At 52.6% G+C, this 24,538-nt stretch overlaps 1 protein-coding gene across 1 annotated transcript; it reads right to left on the reverse strand.

Annotated features, from left to right (window-relative positions):
* Positions 1-11,401: 11,401 nt before the first annotated feature.
* On the reverse strand, positions 11,402-24,248 carry SERPING1 (serpin family G member 1). The gene is given in 11 exon segments (XM_027830624.3): positions 11,402-12,383; positions 13,062-13,281; positions 14,955-15,097; positions 15,465-15,668; positions 16,394-16,531; positions 17,749-18,225; positions 21,544-21,631; positions 23,110-23,165; positions 24,145-24,189; positions 24,192-24,215; positions 24,218-24,248. Coding segments are annotated over 11 exon segments (1,677 nt in total). The 3' UTR covers positions 11,402-12,132.
* Between the last annotated feature and the right edge of the window lie 290 nt (positions 24,249-24,538).

The raw sequence follows: 24,538 nt of genomic DNA on the forward strand, positions 1-24,538 counted from the left end.
CCAATGCCTAGGACACCCCCATCTGCTCCCCACCCAGTCCTCAGGATGCCTATGTCTGCTCCCCGAGGTCCTCAGGATGCCCTGTCTGCTCCCCCTAGCACTTGGGATGCCGCCCTCTGCTCCCCTGCTGGTCCTTGGGACACTCCCGTCTGCTCCCCTCAGCACCTGAGATGCCCTTTTTGTGCCCCCCAGGTGCCCAGGAGACCCATCTGAACCCCCCCATATGCACCCGCCCAGTGCTCAGGATACCCCCGTCTGCTGCTGCCAACACCCAGGATGACCCCCCATCTGCTTCCTCCCCAGTGCCCAGGATGCCCTGTCTGCACCCCTGGTCCTCAGGATGCCTCCACCTGCACCCCCCGGTCCTTGGGATGCCCCCGTCTGCACCCCTTGGCTCTCAAGGTACCCCTGTCTGGTCCCCCAGTTTTTAGCTTTGCTGATTGGGTGGCTTGTTCTGTTGGGTGCTGTCTGCACCAGGGCTCACACACAGTAGCAGTGTGTCTGCGGGTGGGTACAGCTCTGAACCGATGCCCAAGCTCATCCCTTCCACTGCCCCCTGGCTCATCCTCGCCATGCCCCGCATCCCTCAATGGCGATACCCCAACGGCTTCTGCAGCCAGTTTCTCTGCCTCCGCTCCAGCTTCCCCAGGACTTTCCTTGCCATGCTGAGGAACTGGGATTTCTCAGTCTTCCTAGGAAGCTGGTGAGTCACAAGGCCTGGGGGTGTGATCTGAGCCAACAGGTGGGATATAAAGGCCCTAGCCAAGCTCCAGATAGAGGATCGCGGCACCTCCTAGAATTGCCCTGAAGGACACAGGATGAGGCTGCGTGAGTAGGGGCTGCTGCAGGGGAAAAAGGGTTGTGTTCCACTGTGCCAGTGGCTGTGCTGCTCCCCAGCATCAGCTGCACAGGCTGCTGGTGTGAGGAGTTTGTCTGTGCTCAGCTGGAGGGGAAGGGTTCACCCCAGCATTACACAGAGGCTGGGCACACCAGTGAAGCAGGTGTTAAGGAAAGGGGCTGTCGCTCCAGGGCTTGCACTCTGGGCTGGGTGGTCGAAGGAGCTCAGCTACCGTAGAAGCACCTGGCTCAGCTTTGCCTTCAGGACGCAAGTTTCTCCCCCTAGAATTTAGTGCATTTGACCCACCAATAGAACAGGGCATAGGGCTGCAGAGCTGTGAAGGGGGAATCCCAGGGCTGGGTTAGCAGGGGACTGTGGGTTGGGACTGAGGGGCATCATGACCCTGCTCTGGGATCATGCCAGGGCTGTGTTCTGTCCTTCCTTCCTTCCCGATGCAACGGGCAGGCAGTGTCCTGTGCAGGGGAACCAGGACTGGCACTTCTGTAGGCATCCATAGGCAAAGCAGTTGCCCCACTCTGGGTGGGTGCTGTGATCTCACCTTGGCCGGGGCAAGGGGCTATGATCATGCAGGATCCCATTGGGCTGGGATCTGCTCTCCCAAGAGATCCCTTCTGTGGTGAGCCTATGCCATCCCTCAGTGGGGAGGGGTAGGGCAGAGGTGGTGGGGGCTCGGCCCAGGACAATAGATGAGTCATGGAATAACCAAGAGGTACCTCCTTGCACCCCCCATCTTATAGATGAAGGGCCTGATCCTGTGTCAGCAGCTCAGTATCGGTCCCATAAGGGCCAGATTCTTTTCTCAGCCCCTCCTTCGCCCCCCAAAGTCTATGGATTTGCCTGGGCCAATTAATGAAATGCCATGTTGTGGGGCTCTCCCAGAAATGCTCCCTCCCCATTTGGCCCATGGTCCGGCTCCCTGGGGGGCGGGGGAGAGGTGCTCTGTGATAGTGGGGGCAAGGCTGGCAGGTGAATTCCTCATAGCTGGTGCAAATGGAGCTATGGCCCATTTACACCAGCTGGGGATCTGGCCCCATTGACTCCAATGGAGCTGTGGGCCTCTGAAGACCTGGGTTCTGATCCCAGCTTCAACCTTGGGTAAGATCTGAATCTTCCTTCTCCTCAAACTGTAGAGCGGAGAGAATCTGTTGCTGTCTCACAAGTGACTAAATCTATTTCTGATTGTGACGTGCTCTGATGCTACAGCTAGGCAGGTTGTAAAAGTATCTAGAGGGACGTGCACATAAAAATTACCCAGGCCAGGGAGTTAAGATGTGGAGAGATTCCTTCCTTCTCTCTCTGAAACCTCTGCTTCATTGGTCTGTCTCTCTGCTGTGAATAACCGTTAACAATCCAAGATGCTGGATTCGCATGGGACTATGATGGGGGTGGTGTGAAAGTCAGGGCTGTGACCCATCCAGAAATGAAGCACAGTAGTCAGATGGAAAGAGCTGGTGTAATACATACAAGGGAGACCTAGAGGCCTCAGAGGGGAGAGGAGAGGCCAAGCAAACCAAGGTGGCCCTGCTCTCTTTTGTTCTGTGTCTGTGGAACGCCTGGCACAATGGGATCCTGGTCCCAGACTGGGGCCTTTCAGGCCCTACCACAATACAGATAATTAATATCAGATCAGGAGAGATGGCAGCATTGTGATTCCAAATGACTCAGAAAAGTTGTCCCAGAATGTAGGTTAGATTTAGCCTGCTAAAATCTTTCTCAACTCGTTCATGTTGACTTTAATGAGGTTAAAGACAGGGTTTAAACCCAAATCTTTCCCCTTTTTGCCATTCAGAAAGCCAAGATAATTGTCTGCATGAATATCTCATCTGCTTTATCTGTCTTATCGAACTATGGCTCCATCCCATTTGTCAGTAAATGTGGCTCTGTTAATATCATTGATCACTACTCTTATTCTGACAGCACCCAGCCATGTACTAGATGTTGAGTCATTACATAAGTTATAGCAACACCTGAGATTGCTAAAACTCAATGAGATGGAAGAAATGGAAAAGGGATTTCTCGCTTCTTTTCTTTCTATTTTTTGGGGCTTTATGTATGCTACTCAGTTTCACTCCTGCATTGTGAGTCAATTTCACTTCTTGCAGTTAGGGGAGATACAAGAGCTGCTTCGGAGTTTGGTTGGCTGTGAATATTTATGATCCTCTTCCGTGAAACCCCTTCACTGGTGAATTTTCCACAATGGCCACTCTGAGCCTTCGTGGGGGCGGGCGGGTGGTGAGCAAGATGTCACTTAAAATCAACGAGATGAAATATCCTGAGTAAAAATGTTTTTCATGGATTGTAAGGCAGACAGGACTGCAAGATCATCAAGTCCAGAGAACCTCCCCCAGAGACTGCACAGTAGAAACCTCACTTGCATTTGTTGTTGGAAAAAGGCTAATGTAGTGCCCATCTTTAAAAAAGGGAAGAAGGAGGATCCTGGGAACTACAGGCCAGTCAGCCTCACCTCAGTCCCTGGAAAAATCATGGAGCAGGTCCTCAAGGAATCAATTCTGAAGCACTGAGGGGGGAGGAAAGTGATCAGGAACAGTCAGCATGGATTCACCAAGGGCAAGTCATGCCTGACTAATCTAATTGCCTTCTATGACGAGATAACTAGCTCTGTGGATGAGGGGAAAGCAGTGGACTTGTTGTTCCTTGACTTGAGCAAAGCTTTTGACACGGTCTCCCACAGTATTCTTGCCAGCAAGTTAAAGAAGTATGGGCTGGATGAATGGACTATAAGGTGGATAGAAAGTTGGCTAGATTGTCGGGCTCAATGGGTAGTAATGAATGGCTCCATGTCTAGTTGGCAGCTTGTATCAAGTGGAGTGCCCCAAGGGTCGGTCCTGGGGCGGGTTTTGTTCAATATCTTCATAAATGATCTGGAGGATGGTGTGGATTGCACCCTCAGCAAGTTTGCAGATGACACTAAACTGGGAGGAGAGGTAGATACGCTGGAGGGTAGGGATAGGATATAGAGGGCCCTAGACAAATTAGAGGATTGGGCCAAAAGAAATCTGATGAGGTTCAGCAAGGACAAGTGCAGAGTCCTGCACTTAGGACGGAAGAATCCCATGCACCGCTACAGATTAGGGACCGAATGGCTCGGCAGCAGTTCTGCAGAAAAGGACCTAGGGGTTACAGTGGACGAGAAGCTGGATATGAGTCAACAGTTTGCCCTTGTTGCCAAGAAGGCCAATGGGATTTTGGGATGTAGATGTAGGGGCATTGCCAGCAGATCGAGGGACGTGATCGTTCCCCTCTATTCGACACTGGTGAGGCCTCATCTGGAGTACTGTGTCCAGTTTTGGGCCCCACACTACAAGAAGGATGTGGAAAAATTGGAAAGCGTCCAGCGGAGGGCAACAAAAATTATTAGGGGACTGGAACACATGACTTATGAGGAGAGGCTGAGGGAACTGGGATTGTTTAGTCTGCGGAAGAGAAGAATGAGGGGGGATTTGATAGCTGCTTTCAACTACCTGAAAGGGGTTCCAGAGAGGATGGATCTAGACTGTTCTCAGTGGTAGCAGATGACAGAACAAGGAGTAATGGTCTCAAGTTACAGTGCGGGAGGTTTAGGTTGGATATTAGGAAAAACTTTTTCACTAGGAGGGTGGTGAAACACTGGAATGCGTTACCTAGGGAGGTGGTGGAATCTCCTTCCTTAGAAGTTTTTAAGGTCAGGCTTGACAAAGCCCTGGCTGGGATGATTTATTTGGGGATTGGTCTTGCTTTGAGCAGGGGGTTGGACTAGATGACCTCCTGAGGTCCCTTCCAACCCTGATATTCTATGATTCCTCTGGCTGAAGACAAGGAAATTGCCTAGCTTCGAGACGGAAGGAATCCACATCTGCCTGGGGTAACAGAATGTTAATTGGGGATCAGAGGGAAGGAGGTGGAAGAAACCCACCCCTGCAGATAGACACCAGTTATTACAATGGAAATCAACATGGATGCTTATGACAGGTGGAGAGCTGGGGCTAGAATTTGCATCCTTCTGCCCCAAAATTACAGGCCTCTGTCTGTAGCTGGAAGCAGTTGCGGGTCCCTTATTCAATCTGTGCACCCTTGCACTGTCAGCATGTATTCCTGGGCTTTACCGAGGTCTTGGGCGGGAGGTCTCTGGGGCAAATGGAGGGCTGGAAGGGACTTGAGAGAGATCCCTGACAGGTGTCAGTCTAAACTGTTCTCAAAAACCACCATTATGGGGATGCCACAGGCCCTCCTGATGACCCGTTCCAGAGCTTCACTAGCCTCAGAGATATTCCTAGTATCTAACCTGAATTTCCTGTGCTGCAAACTAAGCCAAGTGCTTCCTGCCCTATACTCTGGGATATGGGGAACAACTGATCACTAGCCTCTCTAAAACAGCCTTGGACATATTGATGGAAGGGAGCTGTGTGCAGTGGGAAGAGGGAGCATGTGTCTGAGGTCTTGGGGTGGGAGGTGGCTGGAGGGATCTTTTGGGGCCAGGGCCAGGACCATGGTGACTGGGGGGGTGCTTCGATGACTGGAGGGTTGAATGGGGGGCGGGAAATAGAAGGGAGCTCTTTTATAGCCCTGCCCTCTTTCCTAGCATTCATTATGGCCTAGCCTACAGCTTCCCATCAGTCCTGGGAACTACGCCTCCCAGAATTCCCTGGGAACAGGCTAGCCTCCCTTAAAGGGCCAGTTAATGACTCCTCCCATCATTTCCCTGCCACCCACTATTCTTCATCCCCCTCCCTGCCTGATTTAATATGTGTATGCTCAGTGGGGAGAGGTCCCCAGGGCCCCTTTGGGAGTGATGCCATCAGGTCCAGTCAGCCAATCAGCATGTGACTTTGGACCATGTGTGTTCCCCTCTGGCGGGACAGGGTGGTGACTCCGGTGTGTTGCCCCCCGTGCAGGACGGAGCGACATCTTGTCCCTGACCTCTGTGCTAGCTGTGCTCTGGTCCCTGGCCCAGGGACGCCCTGGCCCCGCGTGCAATGCCGAGTGGCCCAATGCTCAGGACATCACAGGGCACCTGAAGAACTGCCTGGAGCACCTGCATAAGCTGTTCCTGGTACGAGGGGGGTTTGCCATTCCCCCATGGGACCCACCCTCGCTTGGGCCCTCCCCATGGGACGCCCCACCCTGGCCATCTTCCCCCCACGGGCCACCCACCCTGCACAGATCCCCTCCATGTGATCCCTGCCTTGACCATCGCAATACCAGGAACCACCCTGCTCAGGCGCTCTGCCCCGCATGCCCCCCCACACCTGCCCCCTATGGGAACCACCCATCCTGGCCATCTCTCCCACTGGTCAGGCCCTCCCCTGCTTCATGGGAACCCTATCCTGGCCATTCCCCCCCTCCCATGGGACCCCCACTCTGCTCAGCCCCTCTTTGGGATGCTCGCCCTGACCATCTTCATTCCCATGGGGTCACCCTGCTCAGGCCCGCACAGGCCCGCACACCTCGCTCAGACCCTCCCAGGCCCCCACCCACCCAGCCCCTCATCATGCATCTCCACGCTTGCAGGAAGAGGGTTACAAAGATGGAGAAAAGAGGAGCCGTGTCTGCCTCCCGACGAGCAAGGCCAGTGACGGGGCCACGCAGCTGGTAAGGACACCCATGGACCTTCCCAGTGTGGGCAGGAGGTGCCCGGTGACTTGGAGGGGGCAAGGCTGGATTGAGATCTTCCAGACTAATGCCAAGTGATTGGCCTCTCAGGGGTCACACTTGGGACCTGCAAGCCCGCACTTCTCCTGCCCTAAGGGGCCCTGCTGCATTGTCTAAGACTGCAGCCAATCTCTACTGGCAACCCAGCCCCCATGAGAGGGGACAGAGCCCTGCACTGCGTGTGGGTGGGTTACGCTTCCCTTCCCCTGGGTCTGGTTGGCTGATGGACTCACGCCCTCCGAGCCCACGTCTCCCTCCAAAGGGAGTGCGGGCGAAACACCCTGGGGCTTGGTTCTCCTGCTGCTGCTGCCTCATATCAGCTCCTGCCATGGGGGAATCCGTCAGAGCCCTGGCCCTCGCCATCCTCCTGTTTTGAAAGGCGGATTGCCTCAGCGCCTGTTTCACTGGGAGGTCAGGGAGGCCCGAGGTGGGAACTGAAGAGGTGCCGGAGGGCTCAAGCCTCATTACAGCTAACAAAGCCTCTTTGTGGGATCATCACCCCTGGGTAGCGGAGGGGGAAACTGAGGCACGGACAGGGCTAGGGACTTTCCTGAGGCCATGTGAGCTTGGAATGGAACCCAGGATTCCTGGCTCATAGGCCCAATAACTAGACAGCCAATAACTAAGCACAAAGCAGGAGCAAGACTCCCCAAGGTGGCCAGTCAGGGCTCCGCTTTGCCAGGGGTTGTACAGACACAGAATAAAGAGCAGGACTGTGGATCAGGTCCTTTCTGGAGCTTCCTGTACGAGGGTGGGAGCTAGCTCTGCGAGTGCTGACCCAGCTCCTCTCCCATGCCACAGGACATGATCAGCACCCAGCTGTGCCAGTACAATGCCTGCTTGATGCACCTGGAGAACAGCTTCTGGGGAACCAACCAGCTGCCGCTCAGCATCACCAGCAGAATGAGCCTCTGCCAGCGCCAGCTCTCCCATCTCAGAAACACCATCAGCAAGATGAAGGTAAAGGAGCCCATACCCCTTCCCTGGGACAGTGCTGTAGCCTGCAGATAAACCATGGGAGAAACCATTGCTGCCTTTAGCTGTGGGGGAAGCAGAGCTGACATGTCTCTGCAGATGGTTTATTCTGCATGTAATTATTACTGTGCATTGGTATGCAGAGCACTAATGCTTTGTGGATAAAGCCCTAGTCTGGGATCCAGGAGACAGGGGTTCAATTTTTGGCTCTACGACAGACTCCCTGCGTGACCTTGATCTCAGGGCTGGTTTAATGCAGCCCTGAATCCTAGAATATCAGGATTGGAAGGGACCTCAGGAGGTCATCTAGTCCAACCGCCTGCTCAAAGCAGGACCAATCCCCAATTTTTGCCCCACATCCCTAAATGGCCCCCTCGAGGACTGAACTCACAACCCTGGGTTTAGCAGGCCAGTGCTCAAACCACTCAGCTATCCCTGCCACCCCTCCCTGTGATGTGGTGGTGATAAGAGCCTCTCTTGAGAGGTCGTGGAGTCCCCCCTAGCCAGTGGGGTCACTCTCCTTGGGAAATGGGGAACATGGGTAAAAATAGTCTGTAATCGTGTCATCGAAGCCTATATCATGATGCACATGGCTAAGGGAGATGAATTAAGGTAGCAGGGGCAGCTTTAATTCTGCTACTTCCTAACTGTTGAATGATTGACTTTGTGACCTTCACATTCTTTTAATGTAACTTTTATGGATGTAATTTCCTAGGAACTTTAAAGATTACTGGGGGGAAAACCAGGTCTCCCCCAGTGGAACCATTTCGACCCTAGCCTCAGTCATCAGCAGGGTTGGAACGTTTAGATCCACCACACAGAACTCTGCCTCTGGAGCTAATGGAATAGCTGGGCGCAGTGGTAGGCTGTTATCTTCCAAGAGAATCAGACACTAAGAATATAAGAACAGCCATACTTGGCCAGACCAATGGTCCATCTAGCCTAGTATGCTTCAGAGGGAATGAACAGAATAGGGCACTTGTCAAATGATCCATCCCCAGTCGCCCAGTCCCAGCTTCTGGCAATCAGAGGGTTAGGGACACCCAGGGCATGGGGTTGTGTATCTGACCACCTTGGCTAATAGTCATCAATGGACCTAACCTCCATGAACTTATATAATTATTTTCTGAACCCCGTTATACTTCTGGCCTTCGCAACCTCCCCTGGCAACAAGTTCCACAGCTTGACTGTGTGTTGTGTGAAGAGGGGGTTGGGACATTTGGCCAGTGGGTTTTACAGCTATTGGATGGCAGCAGAGGAATAGTGAGACTCAGGATGCCTGGGTTCCATTGCAGGCTCTGGAGGGGATAGACCCTAGTGGTTATAGACCCTACTGCCCTGTCCCCGCTTTGCACCCTCTGCCTACTGCAACTCCTTCACCCTATCCACTCTCAGATGGCTTCTACCTTCCCCTCCACGATGCCTGGGGACCAACAGGGGAGCACGGGGAGTGCAGGAGAAACAGGTTCCCTGCGCTCAGTTCCAGCAAGGCAGTGGCTCCTGGCAGCCAAGAGCAGAAATTGTAGGGAAAGTGCTGCTGAGCACCTGCTTCCCAGGGCTGGTTGGAGCACGCTCAGTGCAGACAGAATCACTGGAGCTTTTAGCTGCCTAACTCTTAGTCTCTACTGAGCATATGTGAGATGTATAAGTAGGTCAAATTTAGGTGGATTTTCACAGGCACAAAGTCCAGCCCCCTTGCAAGTGCTTCTCTAACCACTAGACCACATGCCTCTGCTAGAGTCAAGAACAGAAGCCAGGAGTTGAGATCACCTAACATTCTTCTGCTGTGACCCACCATGAAGGCTATGCTGTGACGAGAGCTGGGAAGATGATAGATTTTTTTGGTTCATTGGTCACTCGGAAAAGTTGGGGAAAAAAAATCCATCAGGTCGGCCCCAAGCCAAACATTTCCAAAATTTGTGGTGGCCTGAAAAAATAGAAAAGAAAAGGTTTCTTTTGGGTCAAATCATACGTTTTGTTATGACAACGTTGAAACATTTTGTTTTGATTTTGACCATTTTTGAATATTTACAAAATAAAATGAAAGGGCATTTTTTTAATGAAAAGTCTTTTAAAATTGAAAAATCAAAATGTTTTGAGTTTTTGAGCCTTTTTTGAGGTTTTTTTTCCCTAAATGAACAATTTGGTGAAATCAACACAAATTCATGAAATATTTCCAGCTCACTGAACTTGCTCCAGACAAAGGTTTTGGCTGAAAAATATCACCTAGTTCTAGTCAAGCCTCCAGAGTCACTGATTTAATGTTATTGCTTTAACACTTGAGAAAGGGATCTGTGGTGAAGATCTAAAGACCAAAGGTTCAAACCTCCATGCTGGGAGCCTTCATAGGCTTTTCTGTTTAGCTCTTTCCCTGATTTATAAGCCTGGCTTATTTCATTTGCATGACACAGACTTTCCAAGCGGTTTGATGGCTGGGGAATGTTGTGATCTCTCAGGCATAGGGGGTGACCTGCAGCAAAATCCAGGTGTTCTGTAGTTTGGCAGCTTTTGGAGGGGCGACCTCCTGACATTTCATGCTCCCTCTCTCTTTCTTTGTTCTGCCCAGCAGCCATCAGCAGCACCATACCCATCCTTCTGCGAAGTGGCCTGGCCCTTTGCTGGCACCGGGTGGAGGGAGATCACCACCGGGCCTCAGCTCTCTAAGGAGCTTCTTGAGTATTTGAAGCAACTGCAGTTCCCCTGTGGCTGAAGACACACTTGTGTGCAGCTGGTGTGTGTGAGTGTATGCAAAAGGTGGGGGTAGGGGTGAGTGTATAGAGAGTGGTGTGTTTGTGCCTTGCTCTGTGTATGTGTGTGCATGTGTGCGGTGGAACAGTTGAGACCGTGGGTCGAATTTTCCAACATGCCTATGTGACGAAAGCATTTTGGCTCCAGACTTCCATTGATTTCAACAGAAGTGAGACGCCCCCTTTGTGGCTCTGGGCCTAAGTCCCGTCTCCGAAAGAGACAGACACAGGTGCGCAGTCCCACTGAGACTCTGGCTCCCGAGGGCCTGAATCACTTTTGAAGATAGGATTTAGGAGCCTGGGTCACTTGGATGCTTTGGAAAACGCACCTAGCGCTCCAAGCCCAGCTGGAAACCAAAAGCACCTTTGTAGCGAGGAATGTAGCTCACGAGAACAAGAGGAATACCCTTTCCTGCGCCCCTTGGTGCATGACTGTGCATCTCTTCATCCATGCTACTAATAATTATATTTCATATCTATTGCCTCTCTCACCTTCCCACCGGGGTGTGGCCCCCCTCAGAGGCTTTGGTGGCGAGTATATTTTTAAATAAAACACACAACTTTTCTAGTCCTGCGACCACTGTATACCTGCATCTCAGCTCTTTGGCTCATTTGCATACAACACGCTGGCTGGCTATACCGCAGCGGAATATGCTCAGTCCTCAACTCGGCCAATCCAAGCGCTGCATGCTAATTTCCGCTTGCCTCCAATGGGTGCCGCCCCCAGCCGTCAAGCTATTGTTGGGTGGACTATACCAGCTGGAGAGTGGAGTGGGGCTGCCCCATTGGATATGGTGCTAAATATGGGGATTCCTTAGGGCAAGAAAAGAGATGGAGTGGGGGGCAGTGAGGGGCAGAGGGAGGCATCTGCTGGTGTTATGGGATCTCTCATGTACATGTATGTAGATCATATTAGGATCTTGGCCTAGGAAATCCTTGAGCCAGGTCCTTCCAGGGGAATTCAATGTGACAACAACTTGTGTGGGGGGTAAGTAGATCTGGATAATGACCCCTCAAGGCATTATTTACCCTTGTGCCCCTACATTTACCACCCAGGGAGCTAACCGGACCAGTGAAATTAGCCTCACCCCCTCCACTCCATAGAGTTTGCCCTCACGCAGCCCTTCTGGCTACAGGCTCTCTGGGAGGTGGGACAGAGACACCAGGAAGCCAAAGTTTTCAGACTTTATTTACTGCTGAAAGAGGCAGCGGCTGCTGTGAGGGGGACAGAGTCAAGGGAGTGGGGAAAAGGGACCCCCCACAGATCAGCTCTTCCCTGTACATTTCAGAAGGTCCGAGCCTGGGATGGTCACAGGCTACAGACAGTCAAGTGGGGAGAGGGAGGAACAAAGGGGATGAGGGGAGAAGAGAGAGGGAGATGGAAGGAAAATCCAGAGAGAACAGACTGTGGTGATGAATGGGGTGTATTGGGAGATAGCTAGATAGAGGCTACGTATTGGGGATGCATGGATAGATAATAATAATCCCTAGCTCATCTACAGTCCTTTCCATCAGCAGATCTCAAAGTGTTTTACAAAGCAGGTCAGGATCATTATCCCCATTTTGTGGATGGGGAAACTGAGGCATAGAGCTAGACCGTCCCTTGACCAAGGTCGCCTAGCAGCAGAACCTAGGTCTCTGTGAGTCCCAGTCCACTGTGCTAACCACTAGGCTACACTGTCTCCCAGGTCAGTCCCTTGATAGATGCTGTGTGTGGGATTGATAGCGAGGTAGAACGGAGTGCCTGGGGATGCATGGATGGTTATGTACGGAGGGAGAAAGAGAGAGAGACAGACAGACAGATACCCCCCACACCAAAGCGTCACAGCCAAGCAACACTGTTCAGTGCCTATGGCACCAGGGCATACCATGCAAGTGGAACTGGGCATGGAGGGGGTTGGGTCAGACTCTGGGGTCGTTGACGTGGCCCATGAACACGGGGAAGCTGTGGTTGTCATTCCACAGCACGAAGAAGAAGGGCTGCTGCACATCGAAAACCCAGGCGGTGCGGGCCACCGAAAAGGCCGTGGCAGCCGCGGCCTCCACCCCTTCCTCATTCAGCTCCAGCATGGCCCGCTGCTGAGCGCTCGTCACCAACAGATCCTCTGCCTCTGAGATGCCGCACAGGTTGGAATCATAGAAAATGCCATAGTCTGGAGAACAGGCAGAGACGGGAGGATGTAGGAGCCACTCCTCAGTGCCCAGGAGTCTGTCCCAGTCCTGGAGACCCCACCCTCACCCCGGGTAGAGACCAGTGCCAGAGATCAGCCATGGAGATGGACCACTCTGAACCAGGGGAGCCCATGATACATCCAGTGGTCTCATGGGACCAAGAGACATGGGACTGATCAGCTATGGGAATGGGTCATTCCAAACCAAGGGAGCCTGTGATGTGTCCAAAAGTCAAATGGAGCCAATAGACATTGGTGTGTTGGATTGGCCATGGAGATGGATCACTCGGAACCAGGCGTCCATGATCCATCCAGCAGTCTCACTTATCCATCAGACATGGGATAGATCAATCAAGGAAATGGGTCACTCAGAACCAGGGAGCTGTAGGGTCGGTCCATGGTCTGTCCACTGGTCTCATAGGCCCAGTAGACACTGGTGTGGTGGATTAGCCATGGGAATGGGTCCCTCAGAAGCAGTGGTCTGACTCTACCCCTCAGGAAATGACATCATTGCTCGTCCATTCCCCTCCAGGAAGTGATGTCACAACCAACACCCCTGCTCTGATGTCCCTTCCTGCCCAGAGGGGGAGTGGGCTCTCTTGCCTCTTCCCCTCCCACCCCTAGTACCCCCAGCCCAGCCCCTGCTGCCACCATCCTTACCCATCTCCCCCAAGATGTCCATGAGGTTGTGGGAGCTGTCCAGCTTCAACTTGGGCAGGCTCACCACAGTGGACTTGAAGGGGGAGTCCATCAGCTTCTTCATCACCGCAGTGAAGGTCTCTTTGGTCAGCTTCCGCTCCACCTCAGCGAGCATCTGGGACACATGCTGGGGCACGATGACTATGAGGCTCATGTTGTGGGACAGCTGCAGCCGGCCAACCTTGGGGGAAGATGACACAAAGGCCTCTCTGTGCTGAGGGCCTGTCCTCAGCCCCGATCAAACGTCCCCTTCTCCCGTCCATCCCTTCCTGTGCCACAGCTGGGCCCCCATCACCCCATCCCCCTATTCCTGGAGTCCTTTCAATGGGACCTCCAAGACACCTGCGGGCGTGAACCAGCAGCATGTCACTGATTGCAGTCTTGGTCAGCTGGGGATCAGGCCCTTTGGGCCTACACCTACCCTGCTCCACCAACTGCAACCCCTGCGAGCCAGGGAATGGGTACATGGTGCCTTTGCTGCCCCACTCCCCATCCCTGGGACAGCATCCATTTCTCCCACATGCTTTTGTGTCCCCAAGTCCCGCCCCCTTCCCATTCTTCGTCCTGTCCACTCCCACGCCTGGGCAATTAGGGCCGAGTGACACTTTTTCATCAAACCATTTTTTTTCAACCACATTTCCTCCAAAACTTCCCGCCAAACATATTTTGGGACAAAACAGTGGAAAATGAACATTTTCTATTAAATGGCTTCAGGTTTCAAAAGCCAGAAATGTTGCTCACTGACTTTTTAAAAAAAACTGAAAACAAATATTTTTTGCCAAAATCAAATTAAAAAATGTGTTTGAAACCAAAGAACACTTTTCTTCTTTATGTAAACCTGTTTTTTTAACCAAATCCTGTTTTGTTCAAACAAAAGACCAATTGGGTTTCTTACTGAAAATTTTCACCCCATAAACAACGGATTTCCTTTTTAACAGAAAACTAATTTTTTTTAACCAAAAAGCAATTAGATTGTTGCTCTTACCAAACCCATGTTTACTTTCTACCCAGAAACCAATCAAAAGGACAAAAAAAATTCTTAAAGAAAACCAATTAAAAAAAAAAAATTCTTGCCAGAAACCAATTTTCTTTCGAAACAAAACACAGTGGTTTTAGAGCACTAAACTCAGTGTTTTCCCTGCTAACAACTGATTTGCTTTCTAACAAAAAAATTGATTTGTTGACGAATTGAAATGTGTTAGTTTTTCGTTTAAAAAAGTCACAGCCAAACAAACCAACCACCCCTCCCCCCACCCAAAAAATCCCTGAAATATGTGTTGCCTGGAAATCATGAAGGAAACAAACATTTTTGGACTTTTCCCACAAAAAATCTTGGTGTTTTGTGACCAGCTCAGCAAATAATGCTAGGGTCAGTTGGAAATGTGGGACAATAAGGACTTGCAGTTGTCAATGCTGACCATCTCTCTTAGGGTCTTATCCCAGCACCCAGCACCAGAATATCTGGGTGTCTTGCATGTAGAACCAATGCTGTGCTGGAGAAAAAGCTTCCCGGGCAATTACTGGATCCACGCTCTGAGGAGCCATGGATATTGGATGCCATGAGTTGAGAGTCCTCAGCTTGAGATCCCCACACCCCACCTGCACCTTGAGCCTGCTATTCTGAGAAGCTGGCTTCACTCAGATGAGATGGGAGGTGGGGAGGGGAGAGGAGTGTGGAGAAGGGGGCACAGGGGACATCGCTAAGTGACATTATGGAGGAGGTGTGATGGGGTGGAAAACAAGAAGGAGAAAGTGGAGGGGAGAAGGAGGGGAAAATGGAGTTGCCATTGGAAGGTAGGCAAGGCAGGGGCCAAGAGGAGAGGGGTGTGGCACAGATCACCCGCGGGGGCTCACCTTGGCCTGCAAGCTGGGGTCATTGAAGAATGCCAGTGGGTACTTCTTGCTGGTCATCATGGGCACCCGGATTGGGGCCTGGCCCGGGCGGTAGAATGTCTCGTTCACTGTGTTCTTCACTTTAAAGGTCGTCTTCCATTTGGCTTGTGGGCAAAAGGACAGGGAGATGTAGCCGGGGAGCACCCTCAGTGCATGCCACAAGGGGTATCCCAGAGGAGTCCCTCGAGGGCAGGGGGCTTGAGGGGATGAGCAGCCTGTAGGAGTCCCTTGTGGCAGGGAGCTCCAGGTGGGCTCCCTGGGGGCTCGGATATCTCAGGGGACAGGTCTCAGTGGGTGCAAGTATCGCAGGGGTGGGTCTATCAGGAGTGGCAGAGGGAGCATGTCCCTGGAGACTCGGATATTGAGGGGGGAGGGGGGAAGCGTCCAAGGGACCTGAGTTTCTGGAGGGGATGTAGGGGGGCAGGGGAGCAGGTCCTGGGCATGGCACGGTGCAATGCCCCCCTCCCTTACATTGGAAATAGACAGCGTTGAGCAGCACCAGCTGGACGTCAGGCTCCAGCTCCTTCAGCAGCCTCTTGATCTTGTTCTTGGTCACGTCTCTCACCCACTTGTTGATGAGTTGCAGGTCCTGGGTCTTGTTGCCACTGAGCTCCTGGGGCCGGCTGTTGTAGAAGCGCAGCGACTGGTTGAGGAAGGCTTCATTCAGGGGCAGGCCTGCAAGCCAGGAAGGCAAGGGGATGAGGAACCGAATGCCATTGCTGCCCTGTGAAGCCCTCAAACTCCCCTCTGCCACCTGTGCAACACCAACCTCCCCTTACTCCCCTAACAACATCGCAAACCCTCTTCCTGACCATAGGAAGTTAGACAACCCCTTGCCCCTTCCAGTGCCTCAGTTTCCCCATCTGTAAGATCACCTCTCTGCTGAGCAGCATTAGATGTCGGGGCCCTGCAGGGGAAATCGCAAGGGGATAACTTGTTTATTTACACCATCTCCACCTGTCCTGGAACGGGGTGGTCACAAAGAGCATTCAGGCTAATCCCCTCTTTCAGAGATCCCAGTCCAGACTCCAATGCCCACTTCCCAGGAAGCAAATCTGTCGCCAGAATTGACTCTAGTTACAGACATTAAGGCAGAGAGCAAAGCCTTCTGCTGTTTGTAACAGCTCCTCCCAAAAAGAAACTGCATTACAAAACTAACAGCAACACAGCATGTCTCCAAAGCCTGAACACTTGCTCGCTCGCTAAAAAAAAAAAAGAGCTTGTGAGGCTCTCTGCAACAGTACTGCCTTGGGACCCCTGCCATGACAATACCTCCTTCCCTGAAGGCATGCTGGAGAGGAGGAGTTGGAAAGTGCTTTGAGATCCTCAGGGGGAAAAGCAAAGCACTGGCGTTTCTCTGCTGACCTGAGTACCGATGTGAAGCCCTCACACCCACTCACCTTGGCGGAGGAAGAACTTTGAGGCTGAGATCAAGGCCTGGGATTTGAGGAGCCGCTGCAGTGGAGTGTGGACGCAGACAAGATCTGAGGGGTAGGAGAGGATGGACTCCAGCCGTTCTTTGGTTTCGCCCCGGGCCCCTGCATGAGAAGAACAAGTTCTCAGATGGGAGGATGAAGATTGACAAGGCTGGGGAAAGGGGCAAGGGCCACTCCTGCAGGGGGACTGGCCTCAGATAATTCCGTATGTGGGTAGCACTGGGAGCTGGGCTGGAGACTCATCCCCATGGGATAGCTTGGTCTCTGGGGTTTCCTTGGTTGGCCGGGCCTCCCCTTCTCAGCAGGGGCTCCCAGTACCATTGGTAACATCATCCCATCCCAGCCACCCAGCAGTGTTGCTTTGGCCCATGGCCAATGGGAGAAGGCTCTCAGTGCACCATCCCTGAGGGAGGCAGAGCTGGACATGGCCCTGTCAAGATGGGAGTGAGTATGGGGAATTGGGGGGGGTGAGTGAAGGGGTATGTGTAATGGGTGTTTGTGAGAGAGAGGTGGGTGTGAGCGATGGCTGTGTTTGTGAGGTTGAATGTGTGTGCAATAGTTGTGTGACCAGCTCTGTGTGTGTGGTGGCTTTGTGTGTGCAATGGTTGTGTGTGTATGTGTCAGATGGCTCTGTGTGTGCTGACTGGATTTGTGTAACGGTTGTGTGTGTGCACGTACACAGTGGTTGTGTGTGTGTGAAATGGTTGTGTCTGCGCATGCAATGGCTGTGTGCACAATGGTTGTGCATGCGATGGTAATGTGTGCATGCATGATGGCTGTTTGGTCCTGTGATGTTTGTGTGGACATGTCTGGTGACTGTGTGATGGGTGTATATGTGACAGGGGTGCGTGTGTGTGATGGATGTGGGTATGCACGATGGGTGTATGTGTGACAGGTGTGTATGAGATACCTGTAGGTATGCGTGAGAGGTATATGTATGATGAGTGTATGTGTGTGTGTTTGTGTGAGACAGCTGTGGGTGTTATGGGTGCATGTGTGACATGTGTGTGTGTGAAGGCTGGGTATATGTGTAACAGGTGTGTGTGTGTGACAGCTATGGCTACATGTGGTATGTGTATGTGTGGCTGGTGTGTGTGCAACAGGTGTGGGTATGAATGATAGGTGTATGTGTGACAGGTGTGTGTGTGACAACTCTGAGTATATGTGATGGGTGTATGTATGACAGGTGCGTGTGTGTGACAGCTGTTGGTATGTGTGATGGGTGTATGTGTGACAGGTGTGTGTGTGTGTGAGACAGCTGCATCTGCATGTGCGTTGACTGTGTGTGTAACTGCTGTGTATGTGTGCACTGCCCTTACCCAGCAAGAGGTGCGAGAGCGCCAGGGCCACGCTGAAGGGCGAGAAGACCACATTGGAACCAGTGCCTTCCACCTTGGCCAATTTCGAATAGAACTTCAGTGCAAAATCAGTCAGCGCCGTTGCAACCCTGGGGCTCTCCTCCTTGGAGTCGTCCCCACAGGTTCCCCAGGGGTCACTGGGTGGGCACCGCTGAGGTGTTGTGATGGGTGCTGTAGTGGCCTCAGTGGTCGGTGCAGCAGTGGGCTCCTTGGCTGGCTCCTTTTCTAGCTCCTTGGCTGGCTCCTTTTCTAGCTCCTTGGCTGGCTCCTTTTCTAGCCCCTTGGTCTGCTTCTTGGACAGCTTCTTATCTAGCCCCTTGGCTAGCTTCTTGGCTGGCTCCTTGGCTGATTCCTTGTCTAGCTCCTTGACTGGCTCGTTGTCTGGTTTGTTGTGTGGCTCATCTAGCTCCTTGGCCAGCTCTGTGATATTTTGGATCTCTGGTACACAAGGGAGACAGGTTTGCATAATTTTTGGTGGGGCCCAGAACAGTCCCACCCCCCCACTGCCTCCTACACCTGCCTTGTAAGCCAATATACAGTAACTCCTCACTTAAAGTCGTCCTGGTTAATGTTGTTTTGTTGTTACATTGCTCATCAATTAGAGCAGTGGTTCTCAAACTTTTTTTTTCGCGGACCACTTGAAAATTGTTGAGGGTCTTGGTGGACCACTTAATGATCTTTCCAAATGTTGTTTGTACCGTTAGCTGACTATTGTAAAGCGCTTTGGATAAAAAACCCTTAACATTTTTTTGTTCTAGACATAAAAGCACACAACTCATATTTTAATATCAGTATGTCACGGAGCCCCCGGGCGATGCTCTGGAACTGCTTCCTACGAAGCCAGTCAGGACTCTGAGGAAGTCTCCTTTCTGTGAACAGACTGTCTTCAGGACACACAGCTCACACAACTTCCACCTTCCTGGGTCTGACCTCGGAGCATTCAGCATCCTCTGCCCCTCCATGCGCTTCCCACAGCGAGTCTGCCCAGGCGGGCTCCTGGGGAAGCCAGAGGGTCCTGCACCCCAACTTCGCAGTCAGACATGACTCTTAGCCAGCCAGTAAAACAGAAGGTTTATTAGATGACAGGAACATGATCTAAAACAGAGCTTGTAGGTACAGAGAACGGGACCCCTCAGCTGGGTCCATTTTGGGGGGACAGTGAGCCAGACAACCCCGTCTGCACTTCACTCTATGTCCCCAGCCAGCCCCAAACTGAAACTCTCTCCAGCCCTTCCTCCTCCTCTGGGCTTTGTCCCTTTCCCGGGCCAGGAGGTCACCTGATTCCTTTGTTCTCCAACACCTATAGCTCTCACCTTGCAGGGGGGAAGGGCCAGGCCATCAGTTGCCAGAAAACAGGGTGTTGGCCATTCTCTGTGTCCAGACCCCTGCACACACCTGCTCTCTAGGGCTCTGCAACAATCATACACCCTTATCCCACCACCTAGATACTTAAGAACTGCATAGGGGAAACTGAGGCACCCCCACAATATTCAGAGGAAACATTAAGAACAGTCCCGCTTCGTCACAGAGTAGTCTTAACCTTTCTAATGAGATGGATGTACCCTCTCTCCCCTACCGCAGCAGCCCCTGAGCTGGGGCTGGGAAGGAGGGCTGTCTCTCCCCGGCAGCCCTGGAGCTGGGGAAAGTCGCCTCTTTCTCTGGCCGCCGCAGCCCCGCACGACACCAATTCCCCCCACCCCCTTTTCTCACACGACTGCCCTCTCCCACCTACCCCTTAGTTCCCCCAGGACCACCACCTGACCTTACAAGTGCATTTTCTCCAGCGTCCAGGCACTTAATTAGTGGAGGCAGGCCTGCACAGCTCCACTACTTAGGTGGGTGCCCTTCATTGTTTCATGTACAGCCACCCAGGCATGCACCTTAGAAGGAACTACCCACAGACCACCTGAATGGAGCTCACGGCCCACAGTTTGAGAACCTCTGAATTCGGGAACATGCTCATTTAAAGTTGCGCAATGCTCCCTTATAACGTTGCTTGGCAGCCGCCTGCTTTGGCCACTGCTTGCAGGAAGAGCAGCCCGTTGGCGCTAGCTGGAGGGGGCTTGGAACCAGGGTGGACCGGCAGCTCCCCTGAGTTCCCTGTGCGGCAGCAGGCTAGCAATTGCTAGGAAGTTCAGCTGTCCCTCCCCCCACTGCCCTGTGCTGCTCCTGCCCTCTGCCTTGGAGCTGCTCCCGGTAGCTTCCTGCTTGCTGTGCATGGGGCAGGGAGAGGGGTGCTAATGTCATGGTGTGTCCCCCCCGCTCCTGCCCCCTGTTCCTTTACCCCATCCACAGAGCGGCGGGGGGAGGGGGTCAGGGCAGACACGACAGGGCTCAGGATGCTGGCAGCAGCTGCGGTCTCAACTTGCGGATCTCCTTAAAATGGCAATGGCTTAGACTGGGGTCAGCGTACTTAAAGGGGCAATGCACATCTCTCTCTCTCTCACATACACACAGGTTGTGTGTCTCTGTCTCTCTCTGCCATGCTGTCTCCCCTCCCTCCCTTCGTGCTGCCTTGTAGAGTGTGAGGCTACATTAACAACAATGTGTTAACCCTTGAGGGCTCAGCTGAGTGCTAATTCATCATTTAGCAGTAAGGCATCCCCTGGGAAATATCCCACTCCCTGACTTCACCACCTCAACCAAGCTTCACAATCATCATTGCTGTGTACAGTATTTGTTTGTTTAAAACTTATACTGTGTGTCTATATATATATAGTCTTATGTCTGGAAAAAAAAATTCACTGGAACCGAACCCCCGTATTTACATTAATTCTTATGGGGAAACTGGATTCGCTTAACATCGTTTAGCTTCAAGTAGCATTTTTCAGGAACATAACTATAATGTTAAGTGAGGAGTTACTGTACATTTTTTTAAATAATGTAAAAATGTGAGGGCTCTGGGGTGAGGCTAGTGATGAAGGTTTTGGGGTGTGGGAGGGGCTGAGGCAGAGGGTTGGGGTGCAGGGATGAGGGCTATGGGGTGGGGGGCTTGGGAGGGGCTCAGGGCTGAGGCAGAGGGTTGGGGTGTGGGGAGTGAGGGCTCTGGCTGGAGGTGGGGGCGGGACAGGGGTTGAGGAGGCAGGAGAGAAGGACTCCCCCCAGTCCTCTCCCAGCTGGCAGCAGCGAGCTCCAGGGGCAGAGCCCCCCTCTTCCGCCCCACACCACACTCACGTTGCACCACTGTCACTGCACATGCTCCTAGGGCCCCTCTCAGGTCTAGCAAGCCCCTTCGCCTCCCCTGTGGTGGGTGCCGGGGGGATTGCCATCACATGTGCACCTCCCCCCCCCCGCTGCCCCTTGCCCAGCATGGTGGTACATGTCTCTCAGGGACCCCTCCTGGGCCACACATGCCAGTAGCACAATCGGCCTCCCCTTCTCTCTCTGTCACACTGGAGGCAGCTCTGCAACCTGCAGACTCCTCTTTCCCTGACCCCTCCTAGATCTCCTGCCCCTCCATCTCTCCCACATCCTCTACTCCCTTCCCGGATCTGCAGAGCTTCTTCCTGCCAAATCACATAGAATCATAGAATAACAGGGTTGGAAGGGACCTCAGGAGGTCATCTAGTCCAACCCCCTGCTCAAAGCAAGACCCCAATCCCCAATTTTTGGCCCAGATCCCTAAATGGCCCCCTCAAGGATTGAACTCACAACCCTGGGGTTAGCAGGCCAATGCTCAAATCACTGAGCTATCCCTCCCCCGGTCCTCTTGGCAGGGATGGAACAGAAGGTGGGTCCCATTGTTGGCTTCCTCACCTCCTGTGGAGTCAAGGCCAGTAGCTTGAAAGGAGAACTCGGAAGCAGAGTGCTGTTTGTCCCCTTCTGCGCCATCCAGCCAATCCTGCTGTGCCAACACCATAGGGGAAAGAAGAAGGATCCATCAGATAAGTGAGATCCAAGGCCCAAGGGGTGTGATGGGCTCCTGGGCACCAACACGCAGGGCAGCATCAAGGGGAATTGGATCTGGTACCAACTAAGGGGGGGATTCACTGCCCCTTGCCCCTCAGGAACTGCCTGAATCTCCCCAGCTGGAGATTCAGCTGAGTGGGGAAATCCCCAATGGGTGGAGCTACAGGGAAGTTTCTCAGAGGCGGAGTTTTCAGGAGGCAGAACTGGGGGGAAGTTCCCAGGAGGTGGAGTTTCTGGAAGGTGGAGCTCTGGGGGAGTGGGTGTGGCCAGAGCACACCACTCTGGTAAATATTCTTTGTTCAAAATGTTTTTTCAACAAAAAATGGCTTTTTAATCAAAATGGCATTTCAGGGGCGGGGGGAATCTCCATTTTTGGATGACATGGCTCAGTTAAAAACCCATTTTTTCAGTCTCCAAAAACAGAAAAATTTCAGGGCTTAGGTGAAAATGTTCAGTGAAAGCAAATATTTCTGTCCAACTGGCTAAAGTTTTTTGCTTTCCAGTTATCAGAAACCAAAACGTTTTCAGTCACCAAAACCCATCATTTTTCCAGTTTTAGGTTTTTGCTGAAATAAATGAAATTTCAGAAAATGTTACAGTTTTCAGCAATGAAAACAAGTAACATCTCAGTTGGAAAATTTTCAATAAACTCCCAAATTTTTGCCGAAGCAGGTGAAAATTTTTGGGTTTCCAGGGCCTTAAACCCCCAGATTTGGGGAAAAGTAGTTTTGGTGGCCAAACATGGAATTTATTTTCTGTTTTTTGTTAATAAAAACCCAAAAGGTTTTGCAGAAAAATATAGGCAAAAATGAAAGAAAATGGTTGTTTTTGCCAATTGTTTTGCAGGTTTAATAAACCAAACATCCTCCACATCCAGAGCGCTGACCATCCCCAGATGGACACTTACCAGTTGGCATAGCTCAGAGCAACCCCCAGGCGGCTCCAGTATGTGCCAGGATTGGGGCAGAGTTGAGCAAAGACCCAGGATGCTATGCTGTGCCCACTGGCTCTGGCCCTGTAGTCTGAAGAGTGGGATTTCAGGCACTGGAGCTGGTGCCGGGCTCTGCTATGGGCTTCCTGGCCTGAGCCCTACCCCACGCCCCGGGCAAAGCAGGTGCATGTGGGCATGTGGTGGCACCCCATGATTCAGATCAGTCCCTTGTTCTGGCTACTTCCACTGTTTGGGGCCCAGCTCTGCCCACTCGAGGGGCACTGACTCCCCACTTGGGAGCTGACTTTCAGGGCTGTGGGTCACCCACAGCTGCCACTGACATCAGTGCTTGTCCCTGGTGCTCAGCACCTCTGTATCTCCAGCCCTAGGGTCCTTGGAGCATTCATCTCCAGTACTCAATGGGTTAAACTCCCCCCTCCCCAGGAAGGACAAGGCTCCCCCAGCACGGAGGATGGACTCACGCCTGCGAAGGTCACCAGCCACACTAGGATCAGCCAGCTCTTCATGGCAACGAATCCTGCCAAAGCAATGCCCAGAAGTCAGTGAAAACCCTTCCCACCTTTGCCCTCTCCTGGCCCAGCTGCCCACAGTGCTGGGCCTGGCTGGGGCAGGCTGGGACCCCCAGGTGCACCCCCACCCCACTGAAGCACAGTGCCCCCTCCTCAGCCTGCTCTGCCCAATGCCCTTTCCATTGCACTCCCTCGGCTTCTGTCTGTCTGGCCACCCCCTCTGTGCCAGTCTGTCTGTCCTGTCTCTCTGTCCCCCAATCTCCACATGTCTGTCTGCTCACCCCCTCTGTGCCTGTTTGCCCCCCAATCTCTATATCTGCCTGTTTGTCCACTCCCTCAGTCTGTCCATCCTCTCTCTCTATGCCTGTCTGTATGTCCCCCATCTCTGTGTCTGTCTATCTGTCTACTTCCTTTGTGCCTATCTGTTTCTTCATCTTAGGGCCTGTCTGTTCCCCACATCTCTATGTCTGTCTGTCCATCCTCCCCCTCTGTCTGTCTGTCCCCCTCATCTCCCTGCCTGTCTGTCCTTCCACACCCTTTGTCTTTTGTTCCCCCATCTCCTTGCTTTTCTGTCTGTCCATCCCTTCTGTGTCTGTCTCCCCACTCTGTGACTCCCTCAGTCTGTCTTTCTCACCCTTCTGTGTCTGTCTGTCTGTCCCCCACCCTCCCCACTTGTCCCTGTGTCTGTCTACGCACCTCTTTCTGTGCGTACGTCTGTCTGCCTCCCCCTCTCTGTGTGTGACTCTGGGTCTTCCCATTCTGTCTCTTTCGCAATCTCTCATCACATGGCCAGTGTGGATGCTAGGTTCACTCCCAGCAGCTCCCCACCCCTCTCGCTGAAAGCCAGGGGCTGAGAGGCTGAGCCAGGGAGAAGGAGGAAGAGACACCAGATGCAGAAGAGAGAGAGAGAGAGAGAGAAGAAGGGCTGACAGAGGTGAAAAAGGGCTACAATCTGCCTCATATCTGACCCCAGACCCAGAGCCCCACCTGCTTCCTGTGTTCCAGAGTGATCAGTGTCCAAACCCGAGCCCAGCACTCAGGGCACAGAGGGCTGTTGAGGGTGGAGCATGGGGTGGAGGGGATGTACCCATTGGCTGGCTCTGGCCCCAGCCTGTTAAAAATTAAGGATGATTGATTCCTGGTGTGATTTCCCGTAAATCAGGGGGCAAGAGGGGTGGGCAGCAGCTGATGCAGGGGAGGCACCGGGTGGATTCTCCAACTCTGTCAAAGGTGCCAGCTGGAAACCGGGACCTTGGCCCCCCCCCCGTGACTATAGCTCCCTGGGGCACCAACCAGAGGCCAAAGGTACTGGCTTGAAGTGGTTTCAATCATATACAGGGTTTGCAGTTTGGTTCAATGGGTCTCAGCACCCCCATTATAC

The sequence above is a fragment of the Chelonia mydas genome, chromosome 6 (assembly GCF_015237465.2).
Source record: "Chelonia mydas isolate rCheMyd1 chromosome 6, rCheMyd1.pri.v2, whole genome shotgun sequence".
In the NCBI taxonomy this organism is placed as follows: domain Eukaryota; kingdom Metazoa; phylum Chordata; order Testudines; family Cheloniidae; genus Chelonia; species Chelonia mydas.